The sequence below is a fragment of the Corticium candelabrum genome, chromosome 21 (assembly GCF_963422355.1).
Source record: "Corticium candelabrum chromosome 21, ooCorCand1.1, whole genome shotgun sequence".
Classification (NCBI taxonomy): domain Eukaryota; kingdom Metazoa; phylum Porifera; class Homoscleromorpha; order Homosclerophorida; family Plakinidae; genus Corticium; species Corticium candelabrum.
In genome coordinates, this window is record NC_085105.1 from 2,084,245 (window position 1) to 2,102,927 (window position 18,683).

Sequence of the window (18,683 nt, forward strand, 5' to 3'; positions counted from 1 at the left end):
AGGCCTTAGTAATCTATTTGAGGCCATTGTAACGACAAGTTGATTTTTCTAATAAAGATGTCAACCGAGGTAACTTTATAGCCACACTACGTTTTCTGTCCAAAAAGCCACCGTCCTTTATAGACATCTTCTTTATTGCCAGAAAAATGCTCGGTATACCAGCAAGACTATTTAGAATAAAATCTTGAATATCTACGATTTTAAAATCAGGAATCGCCTGACAAAACCAGTCAGAGGAAATAATTTACCGTTCACTATTAAAGCTGATGAAGTGAACGATCCTCATGCCAACCAGGAAATTCTTGGAGTCTATTTTGAGATTTGTTGACTTGTCCACTCCAGAAGATCTTCATATACAGGAATGCTTTGTCAGTTTTTTGTGCTTACCCAATATCCGTGGACAGGCCTATGATGGAACGTCCGTGATGTCATCCGGAATTAGTGGTGTACAAGCCAAGATCAAAGAGAAGTCCCCATTGGCCCTGTATACGCACTGCTATTGCCATTGCCTTAGTTTGTCTATAGATGCCTCTTGTAAAGTGCAAGAGGTAAGAAACGTCATTGGGGTCATTAATGAATGTTTCCTTTTCTTGGAACACAGTCCGAAGAGGCAGCGCATGTTTGAGCTAACAGTATGTACCTGCCGGAATCAACTCACACTAAACTTTAGGGACTCTGTAAGACGCGTTGGACAAAGCGTCATACGTGCTTCGACGTCTTTTTAGAAATGTATGAAGCCCTTGTCACCTTCTTAGACACTATTTCATCCCCTCGAGATTATCCAGACTTAGAATCAGAATTTACTGATGGAAGTTAGAATTGGGATAGAGACACTAAAGTTAAAGCACAAGGTTCATTTCGAACGGTTGCAGTATTTACAATAACTAAGACGATTCTTGATGAAGTGAGAGATCTGGCAGCGAAACTACAGACTCGTGACCAGGATATCTTTGTTGAGTACGAAATGTTTCACTCAGTAACTGAAAGAATTGTGGTAACAAGGCAAGATATAGACAACCGCTTTGACTTGTCGTATCAAGACATTCTGCCAATCACAGACAGTATTGGACCCGTTGAATCTGTTCCAAGATAAACGAACTTACAGCGAAACCGAAGCAATACACCTAGTCAAAGCCCGACTGAGCACTATAAATGATCTGTTGCGATACCCCTCCTAGACTCCCTGCTTCTGCAGCTGCGCGAACGATTTATTGGTGGTCAAGATAATATTCAAGCATTGCTGTGTCTAGTGCCTACCCTTCTAGTTCGTTTTGATGTTGACCCAATGGAAAGAGTAGATAGAATGTTGCACTGGCAACCGATCTTCCATTCTCGAAGTCTCTAAGAAGTGAAGTGAGAAGGTGACAGTCAGTATGGCAAGGCACATACTAGGAAATGCAAGAAAGAAGGAAAAGAGAGCAAGAGTCCAGAAGGTCATACCCAACAACCTTCTCCTGGCTTTGGCAGCCTGTAACTCTCAGATGTATCCAAATGTTCATGGTCTGCTATTGATAGCATGTACACTGCCTATTACAAGTGCAGAAGCGGAGAGATCATTGTCTCTACTGAGAAGACTGAAGACTTATGCAAGAGCTACCATGGCAGAAGAGCGTCTTGCCGACCTTAGCAGTTATCGCCATACATTACAAAGAGCGGGTACCAGTAGACGAAGTTTGTCATATTTTGTTCAAAATCATTCACGGAGATTGTTCTTTCCGTCTTTGTTTGAAAGAGATATAACTGCACCATAATTTACTTAACGTTTATGTAGCAGTAGTGTAGGCAGGATGCTGCAGTTAGATTCTGTTAAACAGTTTTGATGATTTAGAGTGTTTATAGTTTATTGCATGCATGACACGACACATGCATGCTAAAGATATGTTGCCATAGTTGTTGCCATTTACTTTAGCTAAGCTCTATGTAAGCTATTATTTGCACCTCTGACAATATGAGCGTAATGACTGAAGTAGGCGTGGTCTATCCAAACCTGCAACCCCCTCTTTTGAAAAATCCTGGATCCCCGCCTGGCATCATTTGTCTTTAGACTGTAGTCTAAGTTTTGCAAGCACTGTTTGTTTCGCACCATCGTCAAACCTTGCATTATCCAGCAGTGGCGTAGGAAGATGTTTTCGAGCAGGGGGGCTGAGCCAAGTACACTTCAGGGTAAGGACACGTATATAGTACCGCCAATAGGCAAAGTTCTCGTTGAAACTAAGAATTCAACATTACATCTGGTGGATCCAGAGGCTGGCCCTCTTTACCTGTATCATTCGCCATACCTAACAGACATAGCAACACTAATAGAAGACACTTGTTTACTTAAATGACTGTTAGCGTCTGCAGCAACTCCATTCACTAAATGAGAACTATATCTACGATGCTCTAAATCAATCTGCATACGTCAGCATGACACAACTTCAAAAGCTCTAAAATTTCCCAAAATAGTTAGATCGACGACTGTTTGCGTATACGAAGTTCTTGGCCACAGATGAAAGATCAAGGGCGTTTGTTCTTGCTTTATGAACATACAACAAGAACAAGTTGTTTAGACGCTGCTGTGACATTGTGCTCCTCTGAAACGTTTTTATGCGGCGCAGAGAAGAGAACGCCCTCTCAGCAGTGGCGCTAGTAACAGGGAATGTCAATTATGATCGAACCAGTTTGTCTACCTGATTGAGCATGTTCTTGTACATTTGACTCTGGTTGAGCGTGTCAACAATGGTCCGGACATGCGTTACCTTCTTCACACGGATAGCAGAACCAGCAAATGCATTCGTGATCGCATCTGGTAACATCTTTAGTTGGATCTTTAGACACGCTAGGTTTAGAGTCCCCTGAAAATATTTGGCAGCTGCCTCTGAGATTTCTGGTATATCTTTGCCGTTGGCTGCATCAATTAGCAGAGACTCCACCTCACGATCAATAGCAAGATTAGATTGATCAAAATGTCTCACTATTTCGCCAATCGCATAGTCCAGTACTTCAAAATGGGCGTGGTGATACCTGTGTTCAGGAGATGCATAACGATGCGTCTCGCCCCCTTCATTATATCTCTTGGGTACCTTCCGGCAGCGGGGTAGAACAGGTTCGTCAGTCAGGCCTCCTGATGAATCCAGAACATCCTTATAGAAATCTGTAAAGGCAGTGTAACTCCGCAAGGACACGTAATGTGGTCTCAATAAGTCAGCTCCCCTGGTTCCCTCGGAAACAGTTGTGTCTTTAGCCTGAAGGTTTATGGAAAACTGTTCAGCTGCAGAGAAGACCCTGTAAGCAAGCTTCAAGCTAAAGAAAGTCTCAAATGATTCCATCTTTGCCAGCAATCCACTTCCTTTAGCAACATACTCATCATGACCTTGTTGAACAATCTCGAGTGTTATCATGAGCATCTTATAATTCTTCAGGATACTTGCAATGGCAGAATGGCGAACAGTCCATCGTGTAGGGCAAAGTGGTCTCAGTAATGGAGACAGACCCGACTCACCTTCTGACACCGAAATGTCCTTGCGCACGCTCTCAAAAAGATTAAGTCTCTTAGGTAAAAACCTGATAAGCCGCACTAGCTGGAAAATAAAGTCCATGCAATTGCGTAGCAGTTCGCACTTTTGAGTGACATCTTTTATGCACAAATTCAGGCTGTGGGCAAAGCAGTGGACATGCAGACAGTGACCGTCTGCCTCTTTTTTCAGAAGAGCCTGTACAACATTCCGGACACCACTCATGTTGGCAGCTCCATCGTACGATGGACCTATGCAGTTAGAAAGTGGCAAGGAACACCGTATCATCATATCTTTAATGGTGCTAAATAATGTCACAGATTTGATGTCTGGAAGCTGGATTAAGCCTATAGCATCTTTATGGATAGTGTAGCTGGAATCAACCCAACGAATGGCGATGCACATTTGCTCATTGTGCGAGACGTCGGTAGCCTCATCAACAATCAGGGCAAAAAAGTTTGCTTCACTGATCTCTTGCAGCAGCTGTCGCAGAAGCTTCTGTCCACATAGCGAAATAATCTCAATGATAATTTCAGGAGAGAGATAGTCTCGCTTCTTTAGCCATGATCCCACATGAGCATCATCTTAGCTTGCAACAGCAGCGGCTGCAGCAGGTTTCCGTCAAACGTGATGCTGTCTTCATGGTGACTACGTAACGGTAACGGAACTGGCATGTCTAATTTACGTGTATACGTACTGTATTGTAACGTACTGTATTGTAAATAACTAGTTTAGCTAATTAGGTGAGGCAAGCTTTAGTACTAATTATATAACATCTTACAACAATATTGACATCTTACAACAAAAGAGAGAAATATATATCAATGACATTTTAGTGTAAATTTGGTGGAACCTGAAACTAGACCAAGGTTTATGTCTGATTGAACTCAAATATGAACGCTCACGTTAATAATTTTATAGCATGGTTACAAATTAGCAATCTTTTATGCCATGTAAATAAATAAATAAAATAATAAATAAATAAACAAATGCATAAATATATAAATAATTAAATAAATAATTAATTAAATAGATAAATAAATAAATAAATAAAAACATTTCTAGTGGTCCTTGCTTACTACTCACTTCTAAGTCTAAGCTTATGAGCATTAGCGAGTACATATTACAGTCTGCACTGTGTTAGTGTTTGCTAGGTTCAGTGCACTAAATATCAATAAATGATGTTTAATTGTTTTCAGGACAATTTGGGCCACCCTGCATTTTAATGGCTGCTACTATGAAGGTCTCATGTGAATTACTGTTTACAGTTATAATGACAAAACAAAGATTGCACTGCTTGCAACAGGTAAGCAGCAGTACATGTGACATGTTCATCAATGTAGATGTTTGTTCTACATGATGGTGTTAGTTGATGTTAGTGGTGGTGATGTAGTGGTGGCAATTGTATCTTTTTGTGTTAGTGTTGTTTGTGGTAGTAATCATCACTCACTTTACAAGATCCAGTATCACGTGACAATATTTAAGGTAATTTTTAATTAATTATATTTTTATTTATACGTTTGTTCTTTTGGGTGAAATGGTTTAAAAGCAACAAAACTGGTATCTCTGAGATTGACTTTGAAAATGTTATTCTACAAGGACAGAAAATATGGTTGAAACAGTTGAAATCATGCTCTTACAAGAAGTGATAAACCACATATTTGTTTTGGGACGAATCAAGTTGGGGGAGAGAAATAGATTTGAGGATGTAAAGAAATAAAAGAATGTAATAGGGTTTGAGCTTTTTGATTTGACAATACCAATTTTTCTGTCAAGGCAAGTTTCACTGTACTGTAGCTTTGAAACAATTTCATGGTTGTGCAATTGAATTAATAAATAATGATAAGTTAATAGGCAGTGAGAAATCTACAATTGTAAGTACCGCAAAGTCAAAGCAATTGAATGGTTGTTACATGAAGGTGCAGCTCATACTGTAGCTTTAGGCTATAACTGTCTAGACATGCAGGTTGTCACACTCAAACAGCTTTTCATGTAAATAACACTGCACCATCTGGTACCTGAGACAGCAATGGTTTAGATAAAAGTGCACTTGTAGCAACAACATTTTTACTTGGCTACACCAGTCAATAACAACAGAATATACAATAAGAGTTGTCACATTAAGTTGATCAAGAAGCTGCTAAGGAACATACAAATGCATCATTTGTCTTTAGATTGTAGTTTTAGTTTTGCAAGCAGTTTTTGTTCCACACCATCATCAAACTTTGCATTATCCAGTATGGCTCCTTTGAAATTGACTCCTCCTGTGGTGAGACCTCCGCAACGTCGAAAGTCAGCTCCTGATAGATCAGCATCCAAAAAGTCAACTGTGTAACGAGACTGAAATAAACACTCAGAGAAGTTAGCTTGTTGCAAACATGATTTTTTGAAGGAAATTCCAGTACAACTAAAGAACGAGTTTGAAAAGTTCAAATCAGACAAATTATGCTCGTCATGTGACATTGACTGATAGACTTGTCTTGCTGTTTGTCTTTGGATTCCACTGTCAGATGTGAAGAAAGCCTTGCTGTTTGAAAAACAGGTATTCAACTGCTCTTGAGTAACACGTGGCAACATCATTATCTTAATTTTGGTTTCAAGTTTATTCAGTTGGCAGTACTGAGCCTCTTTAAGAAGCTCAATTTGCTCTCTCTTTTTTTGTGGAAGAGTCTCCTCAAGATTGGTATCATCTCTCAAGTAATTGAGAATATGCCTGTAATGTGTACCATCTCTATCAATAAAGTAAGCTCCATCTTCATCAGTCGAGAGTTGATGACGTCCACTGAACATAGCTGCTAGCATAGAGTCTGGTTGACTCCTCAGTGTTGTGAGAGATGTCGTGAACTTGTGGCCTCCCACATTCAATTTGACTAAACTAGACTGGAATTTTTGAATGTGCTCCATAGATTTCTTTTCATCTTCCCATTGTTGTCGTTCTATTTGCAAGTCAGCCCCTACCTTCTGTTTCTTTTCCTCTATCTCTCTAAGTTGACGTTCCTTTTCATCATGTAGCTTATTTGCTTCTGCAGCCACTAGTGCCTTTGCTCTTTGGTTGATCTCGTCTGCAAACTCCTGAAACTTTGTTTTACTTGTTTGTGTCAACGTGTCCAGCTCTTCAACTAAATTTGCTTCCCATGTGCAGTCAACCTCAGAAGGGCCCCCTTCATCAACAATTGTAAAGCACATTTGAAATTGCGTAGTAAAGTATAAAAATTACTTTCTAAAGTCGTCATCTGCTGCACAATATTCGAGGATTGGAGACACAGAGAGAGAGAGACTGTCGTACGAGCAGCATGCAATATCCGGGTAATTAAACTACAAACACAGCACGCAGTAGTGTCTGGTTACCGAGTCGGCAATGGTAAAAACTTGCGTTTCAACATCATTAAAGACTCTACTGCATGCTTGCAACAGGTAAGTAAGCAGCAGTTCATGGTACATGGTCCAATGACTGTCATTTCTCAGGTCCGGATTCGACGGAAGCAACTTGAAAGTGGAGCGGCCTAGCGCGGGTTAAAGGGTGTGGCTTAGCGCACGCTAGGGGTGGGTTGGCTGGGCGTGTACGCTCGATCGCAACAAAGTGCATGACACATCCGTGAGTAGTGAGCATGCGCACAGTGTGCAGTCACAGAGGTTGGGGAATATAGTCCAGGTAACGAAAGAGAAGTCTTAGTTAGGAGACTTCAAAACAGTCACCAAATTAGTAGAGCCGCAATCCGGTAGATGACCAAATATATTATTTTTTTAACCTGTAGATAAATTCATAATCAGATCACATGCAACCTTTGCAAGGATTTCCCACAAGTTTTTCTGTTGTTGCCTTTACTTTGATGCTTTGCACTGGTGCAGGTAGTTCCCTTGTTTTGCCTTTGTAGACAACCAGGACTGCAATCCACTGATACATGCGTCTGGGGCGAGGCTAGAGAAACAAAGAACGGTTTCACACTAGTGGTAAGTTCGGTTAAGTTAGGTTAGCTAACTTACTCAAGTCAACTAAGGTTGCGGCTACCAACGTGGTTTCACACTGTCTCGGAATGGTCATTCGCACTACTGCATTACTATGCATCACTAAACACTTCTTATAACACCATTTAGATAACTGGATAATGGCGGGAAGCTACCGAACTGGCGATACTTTTCGGTACTATCAAGCCTTGGGTCAACTCAACGTTGATAGCCAGGAGCCTCTACAAACTGCAGAGACCACTGATCATTATTCTCTCGGCTGAAACCCGCGCCTGGAGCCAGTCAAGAAACCAGTCAAGAGCAGGTAGGAAGCCATTGAAGAGCAAACTAACCATCAAATTAATCAAGCTGTAGAAAATTCTGGAAGACAAGGTAGAAAGAGAGTCTCGTCAATTTTCTTATGAAGTAACGACGTGCTTCGATCATCAACCTGTGGTCACACTCGCGGATACAGAACCTCCTGACAAAGCCTGGTACCAAGAGCAAAATATAGCAGGAAATATCACAAGAACTAACCAAACGTAAGTTCATCAGAACACCAGAGCAGTGCAAAGAACAAATAAATAATCTAAAAAAAGATTACAGACTGGTCAAGGATCGATCGAAAAGAGCATGAAAGTAAGCGAAATCTCATGAGATTCTCGCTCATCTCATGAGATTTGGGCATTTTTCATGAGCGGAATCTCATGAGACGCCTATCTCATGAGATTCAATGGGTGTGTTCATGCGCCTCATACGCCAATTGCTCATCTCATGAGATTTGGGCATTTCTCATAAGCGGAGTCTCATGGGACGTATATCTCATGAGATGCAATGAGACAATTGCTCATCTCATGAGATTTGTGTATTTCTCACGAGCAGTGGCTCATGAGACGTATGAGATGTAATGGGTGTGTTCATGCTGCTCGCTATGAGCCGCGCGAGTTCTCATGAGCAGATCGAACGAGTTAGGCGCATGCATGAAGATTTGTTCTAGCTAGACAAAGCTACTATTGGTGCATGCCTACTAGCGATGTCGCATGACGACACGCGATCGCAAATCAAATAGAAATCATTTTGAGTGCGATCATGCACAGCGTGTACCCTTCGAATTCGATGATATGATCGCTCTAGATAGATCGTACGTACAGTAGACGTAGCCTACCTCGTCACAATCGGTGAGTTGAGTGTTACTTGCACGTGAGAATGCCTTCACGATGTACAGTCGACCAGTACGACCAGAGTAACTTACAATAGAGATGTACGGAGCCTCCAAGGGCGGATACGGCGGAAGTGGATGGAAGAGCTCTCGTCCACCCAACTGCCCCGTACACGTAAGTGCCTGGCATAGGCATACGACGTCTGTTACGTATCTGACCGCACAACTCAAAGATGAGGGAATGTTTACATAACGTCAAACTAAGATATAAATACATAGGTAAGTATAATTAAATTTGACCCACCACATGCAATCAGGAGCTTATACACTCCGTCTGACTCACCTACACGCAAACACACACTGGACACACACACACACTGCACACACACACACACACACACACACACACACACACACACACACACACACACACACACACACTGCGCACACACACACACACACACACACACACACACACACACACACACACACACCACACAGACAGACAGACAGACAGACAGACAGACAGACAGACAGACAGACAGACAGACAGGCAGGCACAGACAGACAGACAGACAGACAGACAGACAGACAGACAGACAGACAGACAGACAGACAGACAGACAGACAGACAGACAGATAGACAGACAGACAGACAGACAGACAGACAGACAGACAAGATTCTGGGAGTTCCCTTTGGGAACCTCTCATTTATTCAAAGTGTGTGTGCAGACTTTGTTGATTCTGGAAGCCTTCTTTGCAACCAAATTCTTCATCTTGACGATCCACAAAGTGCGATGCTTTTGCTTCGACATTGCCATGTACCTAGAATGACTCATCTTGCAAGATCCATTGCCCCACTCAAACTCTACACTGCTGCCACTGCTCATGATCTTCAGACAAGACAAACATACACAGGGCTGCTGAACCTCGGAGAAATCTCTGATGAGAAGTGGATGCAGGCAACCTTACCGATTAAACATGGAGGCTTTGGTGTGACCTCTGTGAGAGAAATTTCTCAGTTTGCATTCATTTCTAGCTGGTCACACACATTATCAGTTCTGCCCACACGCTTTCCGATCATGGAGAAGATAGTAAACGATCTCATTTTTCAAAATGACACTGACACTTCAATTGCACTGGAGATACATCAGGCCCTACCATCAGACAAGAGTCTTAGCGAGCTACTTCAAAAGCCCAAGCAACTACAAAGAAGGCTCACTCAACAACACATGACTTCTATTTCCAGTTATATGATTGAACATTCTTGTTCACCTAGAGATGCAGCCCGCCTTCACTCCCTAAAGGGTAAAGGTGCTGGTGCCTGGATTGCTGCTATCCCAGAATCGGCAAATTTCGCACTTCAACCTTACGAATTTCGTCTGGCGTGTTTGTTGAGACTGGGTCTGGAGATACCGGCTGTGAGCTGCATCGAGAAATGTGAATGTGATGCTAATCTGGATAACACAGGGTATCACTTACTCACCTGTAAGAAAGGCGGTGGTCCTGTGTGGTCACATGACTCCATTGTGTCCGAATGGTCTGATTGTTTGAGGCACCTGCAGATCCACCACAAACGCGAACCTCGAGATCGGTACACTGACAACAACAATCGTCCAGACATTGCTGTCTTTGATGCGGGCTCAGGCACCAATGTAGAGCTTGATGTAGCCTTGGCTCATCCTTGGGCAAAAGACACATTGTTCCAAGCTTCTAAAAGGGAAGCAGCAGCAGCTGCAAACAGGGAGAACAGGAAGTTAACCAAATATAGTCAAGTCACTCTCCCCGGTGCGTCTTCCTTGACACTTGTTCCACTTGTATTTGAGCATTTTGGCCATTGGGGAGAACGAGCCACCAGATACCTACAGGAACTATCAACCAGGTCGACGGATGATGATGGCAATAAGAATGCTAATGAATTCATGTGTTACTGGAGAAAACGATTCTCAACAGCGCTACAACGTTGCAATGCTAGGACTATTGCAGGAAAACTATCACACCTTTTATCTATGAGCTCCAGTAATGTAAAGAACTATCATACTCAGTTTTGCGTACATTAGTTTGTGATGTGTATTGACCCTATTGGGCCTCTTGAACATTCTAAATAGTTTTAGTTGTAATAGCATTCATTTATGAAAATATATGAAAACGACAGACAGACAGACAGACAGACAGACAGACAGACAGACAGACACACACACACACACACACACACACACACACACACACACACACACACACACACACATAGACACACACAAACACACACACAGAGACATACACAGACACACAGACACACAGACACACAGACACAGACACAGACACACAGACACACAGACACACACACACACACACACACACACACACACACACACACACACACACACACACACACACCAGACACACACACACCCTAAAAATATTAAATGTCTGAAATATCTGTCGATAAGTATATCTGTAATGGTACAGCTTTGTTTTACACTAACACAACTATTACATACTATTAATACTTACGCGTAGCGATAGACAATAAGCATATAGCGTCAGCCCACTACATTCCTCCCCTTCCACTTCATGAAAGTAAAGTGAAAATCCAAAACAGATAACATATGTGAGAAACACAGCACGACAGAACTCTAGGTCCAAGGCAACAGTTAAGTCTCTACTAAGTCACTACTAGTCTTCAAGGGCGAATGATTTCTCTCCCAGATCTTGTCATGTGACACCCCTGATCATGCAGCTGCAGTATAGAGTTCGTAATTAATGGTCTTCAGCTTCTTCCTCAGTTGCCTGTTTGATCTCATCAGCTTCTTCCACAGAGAGTTCCTTATAATATGTTATGTTCTTCAGGGTCTTCCTCAGTTGGGTATATATACTAAGTAGTAATGACTGCTGTTTTCTCTGTAAGCATGTCATAAATTCTCAGCAATGGGTAAGGATCCTCAGTCTGCATGATCATTTAAGCTGATCATTTAAGCTGATCTTTCTATCTATATACATAATCAATGTAGAAACGTTTGCCTCCATCCCATTTGTCAGTCGAGAGACAACCCTGGACTTTGAGAAGGTCAAATTATATTACTAGCAGTTTCCAGCATCTCATTCACTTCTCTTGTGATCTCTTCACGCTCAAATTTAGGGTCCCGTTCGGTAAGGGTATGATGAGACAGGCAGCTAGGCTAATGCCAGTGTCCATGCAGTGTGAGTTTGACCCAAATCATAAGGTCCAGACATCAGAGTATAATTATGCACCAACTCAGATATTTGATCCCACTGTTTATTATCATTGCGGCCTGTTAATGAGCATATTTTGCTGACTATAGGCAATGAATGGTCAGGGTGTAAGGCATATAAGTATTCCGCATCAATAGAAGACCTTTCTCAGGTGGAGATTCAGTTGGCTGTAATTCCTTGACCACTAATGGCACAGCATCAAAAGAGGTATCTACCAACACATGTGTGTCCTTTTCTAATTCAATCAAGTCTGCAGACTCAGACTCTTCATATAATAGGTCTTAATTCCTCTGACATCAATTGTCCAACAGTTACCACCTCAACTTTCCCACAAGCTCCACAAGAAAGAGAAACAATCCCTTGTTTGAAATCCAGTACAGCATGCACCCTAGACAGAAAGTCATAATGATGACCCAACAAAACAGAAAACCCAAATTGCTTCACCACAACAAAAGGATGTGTGATGTGTTCCTGTCCTATTGATACAGCTAATTGCATGGTACCAGCTTTTATGACCATTTAATTTGCGGATATATCATTCTCTGCGTAGGCAATAGGACCTTTGAGCAAAATTCGGAATTTCCTCAGAGACAATTAATAGAGATAGAAGCACCAATACCCAGCAAGCAATCAATAGATTGTGTGTTACGGCGCGAGATAGGCAAGCCGGCGCTATTCACAAACGCACAAGCTCCCGAGCTTCATTAGATCGGCACGCACATCATCACCACGTTGAGACATAACACCGACATTCATTACCTGCCTAGGGAATTCCCCTAATAGTTCTGCGGCTGCTTGCTGCATGTACATGTATCTTCCTTGCTTGGTGGTTGCTTGAGCTGCTGCTGTTCGCGTAATCTCTTTCGGCACTCAACGTAGTGATGACCCACAATATCGCAGTAGTGATCGACACTTTCCCCTAGACCGCTTAGGTTGAGCTCTAAAGTACGAGACATCTGCGAGCGTGATTAGTATATATTGTTGCTGTTGATCGAGAGGCAGCAGGTGAGCACTGAGCCTGCTGCATCAGAAGACTCAAAACCTTGTCTTGTCGCTTGCCCACCTTGACCATCTGCTGAAGGAGTTAGGTTGTATCGTCGTCGATCTTGTTTTGCCACAACATCATGTCGTCCGCGTAGTTGACATCGTTGCACCCTCTCAGGCGGATTTCACGGCATCAGCAAGCGTTGCGGGTTGGTCACGTTCCAACTCGACATAGTACTCCGCGCGCAAGCCCTCATGAAATAAACTGACGAGAGTTTCCTCCGGCACGCGTGAGTCGATCACCTAATTTGCAGCTCTCGTTGCAATATTGAGAAGCAACCTGACAGAATCGCATAGCATCTAACATCTTCCTGACAGATGCCCATGACCTTTTAGACACACAGACCGTTGTGTCCGTGAGAGCGCGATCGCCAAGTGCTAAAACAGCGTAACGAAGCATATATATGACATCTAGTAGTGTCATATACATCGCAATTCCAAACAGCACACGGAAGATGCACCACTTTGTAGCGGTGTAGAGCTAGACTCGAGCCAGTCTCTCCCCGCCTTCGTCATTCCCCGGATAGTCAGTCTCCTGCGAGGATTGCCTATCCGGGGAATGACGAAGGCGGGGATAGTGTTCCACGTGACACAACTATCGATACATAGGCGTGGCTAGACAATCTACTAAAAACTAACCACAACGTCAGCCCACTATATACCCTGTGTCATACAGTATGATATCTGACCATTGCAAATGTACAGTTTTAACAATTAATTAAGGCCACAGATACCATTTTTAATTATGTTAATTAACATTCTAAACTGTTTCAATAATTGTTATTAATAACTACATTTAATTAATACATTTATTTTGATCCGATGGCTGTGAAGAAACAATAATGTATTTATGGCTGACTATATTCTAGTTATATTTCTATTGATGAATTGAGTTGGGTGAAATATCTACTAAGTTTGAATTCAATTGAAAGTTGTCTTTCCTCAAGACAAGTCATTCGAATTTTTGAAATTTGTTGACAGGTGTTAACATATCTGACCACCACTTTGGCAAATATGTAGTTTCAGAAGTAGAAATTTGCATACAAACTTCTATTTACTATATTAATGTTTTGAGAAAGTTTTAATGATTGATATTAATATCTACATATTACAATTATTGTGATTCAACTCTGGCTGTGGAGCAACAATATACAGTAAGACCTGTATGTAGCTATAGTATATTATAAAATGGTTGAATATTGTAAATACACATTATTTACATTCTAATTATATTTCTATCAATGGTTGAGTTGGATAAAATATCTACTACGTTTGAACTCAATTGAAAGTTGTCTTCCCTCAATACAAGTCATTCGAATTTTTGAAATCTGTCGACAAGTAATGACATATCTGACCACCACTTTGGCAAATATCTAGTTTCAGAAGTAAAACTTTGCATACAAACTTCTATTTACTGTATTAATATTTTGAGAAAGTTTTAATGATTGGTATTGATATCTACATATTACAATTATTTTGATTCAACTCTGACTGTGTACAGCAAAACCTGAATGTAGCTATAGTATAATATAAATGGTTGAATATTGTAATTTCACATTCTTTACGTTGTAGTTATATTTCTATCGATGGTTTGAATTGAGTAAGACATCTACTAAATTTGAATTCAATTGAAAGTTGTCTTCCCTCAATACAAATCATTCGAATTTTTTTGAAATCTTTATTAGGTGTTGACATATCTGGCCACCACTTTGGCAAATATGTAGTTTCACAAGTAAAACTTTGCATACAAACTTCTATTTACTGTACTAATATTTTGAGAAAGTTTTAATGATTGATATTAAATGTGTACATAATATAATTATATTGATTCAACTCTGGCAGTGGAGCTACAAACAGCAAGTCCTGTATGTAGCTATAGCATAATATAAAATGGTTGAATATTGTAAATACACATTCTTTACATTCTAGTTATATTTCTATTGATGGTTTGAATTGGGTAAGATACCTACTAAGTTTAAATTCAATTGAAAGTTGTCTTCCCTCAATACAAGTCATTCAAATTTTGAAATGTTGACATGTGTGGACATATCTGACCACCACTATGGCAAATATGTAGTTTCAATATCAACATCTACCTTTAGTACAATTACTTTGATCCAACTGACCGTCAAATCAAGAAAGCAGGACAGCAAAATCTTGATGTAGCTATGTTATATAGTTGACTATAGATTGATACACACACTTTCCATTCTAGTTATATTTGTATCAATTAAGTTCACATGCAGTGTGGTCTCTATGATTACAGATCTACTTCAATATCATTGAGAGTTTCAACAATTACATGTCTCTCCTTACAATTAAATATTGATGCACACTTGCAAAGTAATCTATTTACAGAAAGTAGCTCAAGATATTCTAGCCTTTGCGATAACTACAGGTCTCGGCCAGTTTGTGATCACATCGTCTTGCATAGCTGCTTCAACAAGAAAACAAGGACCAACATTTCTCAGTGGATGAACAACTAATGCTGTTAGTTCATGTTCAAACTTCTCATCCTTCCAGCTAGGTTCCAACAGACAGAAATATGTACAATATTTCAACATTTGCTTCATCGTCTCTTGTAAACTTGTATAATTGTTTCTCCTAAATAGTGTGTCATACTTCAATGAAGAATATTGACCATTTCCTATACAACCAATCTTGTGAATGTGAGAACATCTATCTCAACAGAGATGCTGGCATCAAACAGACCCTTCAAGTCATCTGGAACTCTATCTGACATCTCCCAGTCTCAATGATGTTTGCTTTCTAAAAAGACACAGGTGAAAGAGCAAATACATCTTCTGAGAGGATTCAACATGTTACCACTGCAAATTAACGTTCCTTAATTAGAGCATAAACGCGCGCGTGTGTGCGTGTGCGTTTTACTTTCTCCGTTGTGTTAGTGCTGGTTCGATTCTTCTATCCGGGAGATCCACTTTCCATGAGCACGAGCTTTGGTGAGCTGTAAACAAAGTATCAAGCACAAGCATAGATAGATCAAAGAGTAACTTTACTAGCCAGAGTATCACTATAGTTGTTGAATAAATATAACTGTTAAAAGTAAATTACCGAGGAAACAGCGACGAATTCACTCCATACGCGCATCTGCACAGTCACACCAACTATTTCCCTTAGCGCGCATGCGTAAATAACCTACATTGTCTGGATGCGCATTAGTGTACGCTTCCTTCATTGCCTCTCCGTATGACTCTACCCAAGCAGGAGCTGAATGTCTATCTGGAAATGGCAGTGGTACACCTCCAGATTGCAGTGACCAAAGCCCAAGCTTCGCTGAAACACCTGCCAGTACTAGTAGGCACCATAGCCCTCCTAGTGCACCTCCTAGTGCACCCAAAAAACGAAAAAGACAAGAAAGCAGTGGCCTTGATAGAGTTGCGAATGAACTTACTCAATTTGGGGAAAAGATGGATTTGATGTCAAGGATGGAAGATGCTGACAATAGAGAGAGAGAGAGAGAGAGAGAGAGAGAGAGAGCAGCAATAGACCTAGGACACTTGTTCCGACCTTTTGCATTGGAAGTGTTTGTCTGTTGGGGTGCTGAGAGTGTTAACACTTTGAAGGAGGCTGCCAGTCTCGCGCCAGCAGCACTGGACATGTCTTACAGTAACTTTGCAAACTATTGGCGTCGTCAATTGGCAGTCTGCCTTCAGAAAGGAAATGCAGATATGATACATAACAAGGTTGCAGCAATTATAGGACAGACTCCAATAGATCCTAATTCGATAAACAGTATCGAAGCAAGACATTACAGTATCGATTTTACGTAAATTAGTTTCATTCTTGCGTGTTAGTGTTGATGTAGAGTAGAGGTTGTATTTGTGTCTACATAGCGTATGGTAGTTTGCTTAGCGACTGAGACACTGTTTTAACAGATTGTTTTAACACAATGTAACCATGTTCTAATTACAGTAGTCTCGTGTGTACCAGATGTTTGAGAGTTCTGTGGGGAGGGGAGGGGAGAACATGGATGCATGGCCAGACATTTGAGAATGTCAGGGGTAAGGACGGGAGAGCTTAATTGTTCTTCCAACCATACACCCTTCAGCACTCTCAAACGCCTGGCCATGCATCCATGTTCTCTGCTCCCCACCCCTCCAATACTCTCGAACGTCTGGCTACGCATCCATGTTCTCCCCCACAGAACTCTCAAACGTCTCGCAAACATGAGACTACTACTACTGCGCTTTTGTTCATTAACTTTACCTAAATAGTCTCTGATATGATCTCGGATTGCTGATGCTACCATATCTCTGGATCCTTCCAATTGCTGACAATCCTGATTCAAGATCACATATTGTTTCAGTTTCAATGTAGTCATCGTTGATTTCATTGTGTGCCAAACAATAGTTATGTAAGGTACAGGAAGCAATAACGACTACTTAAACATTGTTGATGTCAGTCTCTTGCTGATTTAACAGAATTCGCCACCTACCTTTGAGTAGCTCAAAATGCCCTTTCCACTGCGATTCGAGCACAACTCACTTTGTAGTTGAAACTTTTCTCAGATTCCCTCATATTGGAGTTCTTGGGATATGCTTTCATTAGCCAACTTTTGACCAATGGAAACCATGACCAATGTTTCTGAACCGTTCGATGACTTCCTTCAAGCGATCTCCTTGTGGCATCTGGACACACTGACAACTCAAGTGGGAAACGATTGCCTGACGTACTTCATTGGAAATAGTGCCAGCAGTTGACAAACCATGACGCCAAACAAGTTTGAGACAGTTCTATAATTTCACTGCCAGCCAACCTGTATAGAGTCAAGGCTAGTCTCTTCTCTGGCGATATAGGGACTCTCAAGTGGGTGGACTTCTTCGTGACTAGATGTCGTATATCATTGCACAGACTACACACACGAAGAAAGGCTAGCAGTTAACTAGCTAATCTAGAACAATATCCAAACCTCATGAAAGTTCCTCTTGACATCCTGAAATTCTCTCTCCAATCAGTCTGTGATCCCTTCGCAGGCAGGGTTGCTGTAAAACGCAGACTGCAGACTAGGCAGACTGCAGACTGCAGACTACGGAATGGGGACTTTGGCGGTTTCAAAGGCACGCGCACATACTTATAAACATACCTTCACGTGCTGGTGTTTCCGGCCTTGCCTCATACCGTCGTCATGTTCAGTGAAACAGCACGACTAAGCCTGTTCGAAGCTGCTTCTATCTCGATCTGTGCGAGCACGTACGTCGTCTTGATTTACGTCAATCGGGTGCGCGAAGCCTAGATAGAGAAACCAGGCGACCGTTTTAGTGTTTCTCCATCAGAGTCTGTTTGTAAAATGTTTCTGTTCATATAGTGTGTGGTGAAGCGACAGTTGGAAGCACGAGTTGAAGAATAGACGATAGGGCAGTCTACTTGAAAGAAAGACGGTGACGTGTTGTCTCTGTCATATTTATCGTTGTGCTTCCGTCTTCGGTCTTTAGATGCTAGGAGATAAAGCAAGTACTTGTTTTCGACCAGCGTATGTCGCATCGCATCACAGTCGACTAGAGGAGATCTAAGTATGGATGAAATTATTAACATATTTTCAAGACAACATCCTCGTAGAATCCTTCTGCAGGATACTCTAATTAGTGACAAAGTAGGTTCAGAGTAATTGATTATCTTCGGACCAGTTCCATATAGTGCAAATACGTATGACATTGTTGGAGTCTATGCGTACGCACACTCACGACCTAATACTGGCTAGTGACTGTTAAATATATAAGTTAGAGGTCAAATCATTAGGTAAAGCTAAATTTACCGGGGATCCACCCAATTGCAGGCGTGGTTTTGGG

General features: G+C 41.4%; 2 protein-coding genes and 1 long non-coding RNA gene across 4 annotated transcripts; 1 reads left to right on the top strand and 2 right to left on the bottom strand.

Annotated features, from left to right (window-relative positions):
• Nucleotides 1–5,511: 5,511 nt before the first annotated feature.
• Nucleotides 5,512–6,794, bottom strand: LOC134196590 (uncharacterized). Its single transcript, XM_062665768.1, has 2 exons — nucleotides 6,712–6,794; nucleotides 5,512–6,655 (listed from the first exon to the last, which is right to left on the bottom strand). The coding sequence occupies exons 1-2, from the start codon at nucleotides 6,725–6,727 to the stop codon at nucleotides 5,655–5,657; spliced, it is 1,017 nt and encodes a 338-aa protein (XP_062521752.1). The 5' UTR covers nucleotides 6,728–6,794; the 3' UTR covers nucleotides 5,512–5,654.
• Nucleotides 6,795–9,428: 2,634 nt separating this feature from the next.
• On the top strand, nucleotides 9,429–12,013 carry LOC134196821 (uncharacterized). The gene is made up of 2 exons (XM_062666042.1): nucleotides 9,429–10,617; nucleotides 11,922–12,013. Exons 1-2 carry the CDS (start codon nucleotides 9,429–9,431, stop codon nucleotides 12,011–12,013), a joined length of 1,281 nt encoding a protein of 426 aa, XP_062522026.1.
• A 3,073-nt stretch (nucleotides 12,014–15,086) lies between these two features.
• Nucleotides 15,087–16,662, bottom strand: LOC134196453 (uncharacterized). 2 transcript variants are annotated; one of them, XR_009972527.1, is made up of 3 exons: nucleotides 15,703–16,662; nucleotides 15,589–15,645; nucleotides 15,087–15,523 (listed from the first exon to the last, which is right to left on the bottom strand). It is a non-coding gene; the product is annotated as an uncharacterized LOC134196453 (long non-coding RNA). The 2 variants fall into 2 exon arrangements; XR_009972528.1 differs by having other exon boundaries at nucleotides 15,087–15,645; nucleotides 15,766–15,841; nucleotides 15,949–16,659.
• Between the last annotated feature and the right edge of the window lie 2,021 nt (nucleotides 16,663–18,683).

What these genes read in the sequence shown, in the direction of transcription:
- LOC134196821 (XM_062666042.1), top strand. Translation starts at nt 9,429, where the DNA reads ATGACTCATCTTGCAAGATCCATTGCCCCACTCAAACTCTACACTGCT. An exon ending in CCTTTTATCTATGAGCTCCA is followed by an intron (nt 10,618 to 11,921) that starts GTAATGTAAAGA and finishes TGCTGACTATAG; the next exon opens with GCAATGAATGGTCAGGGTGT.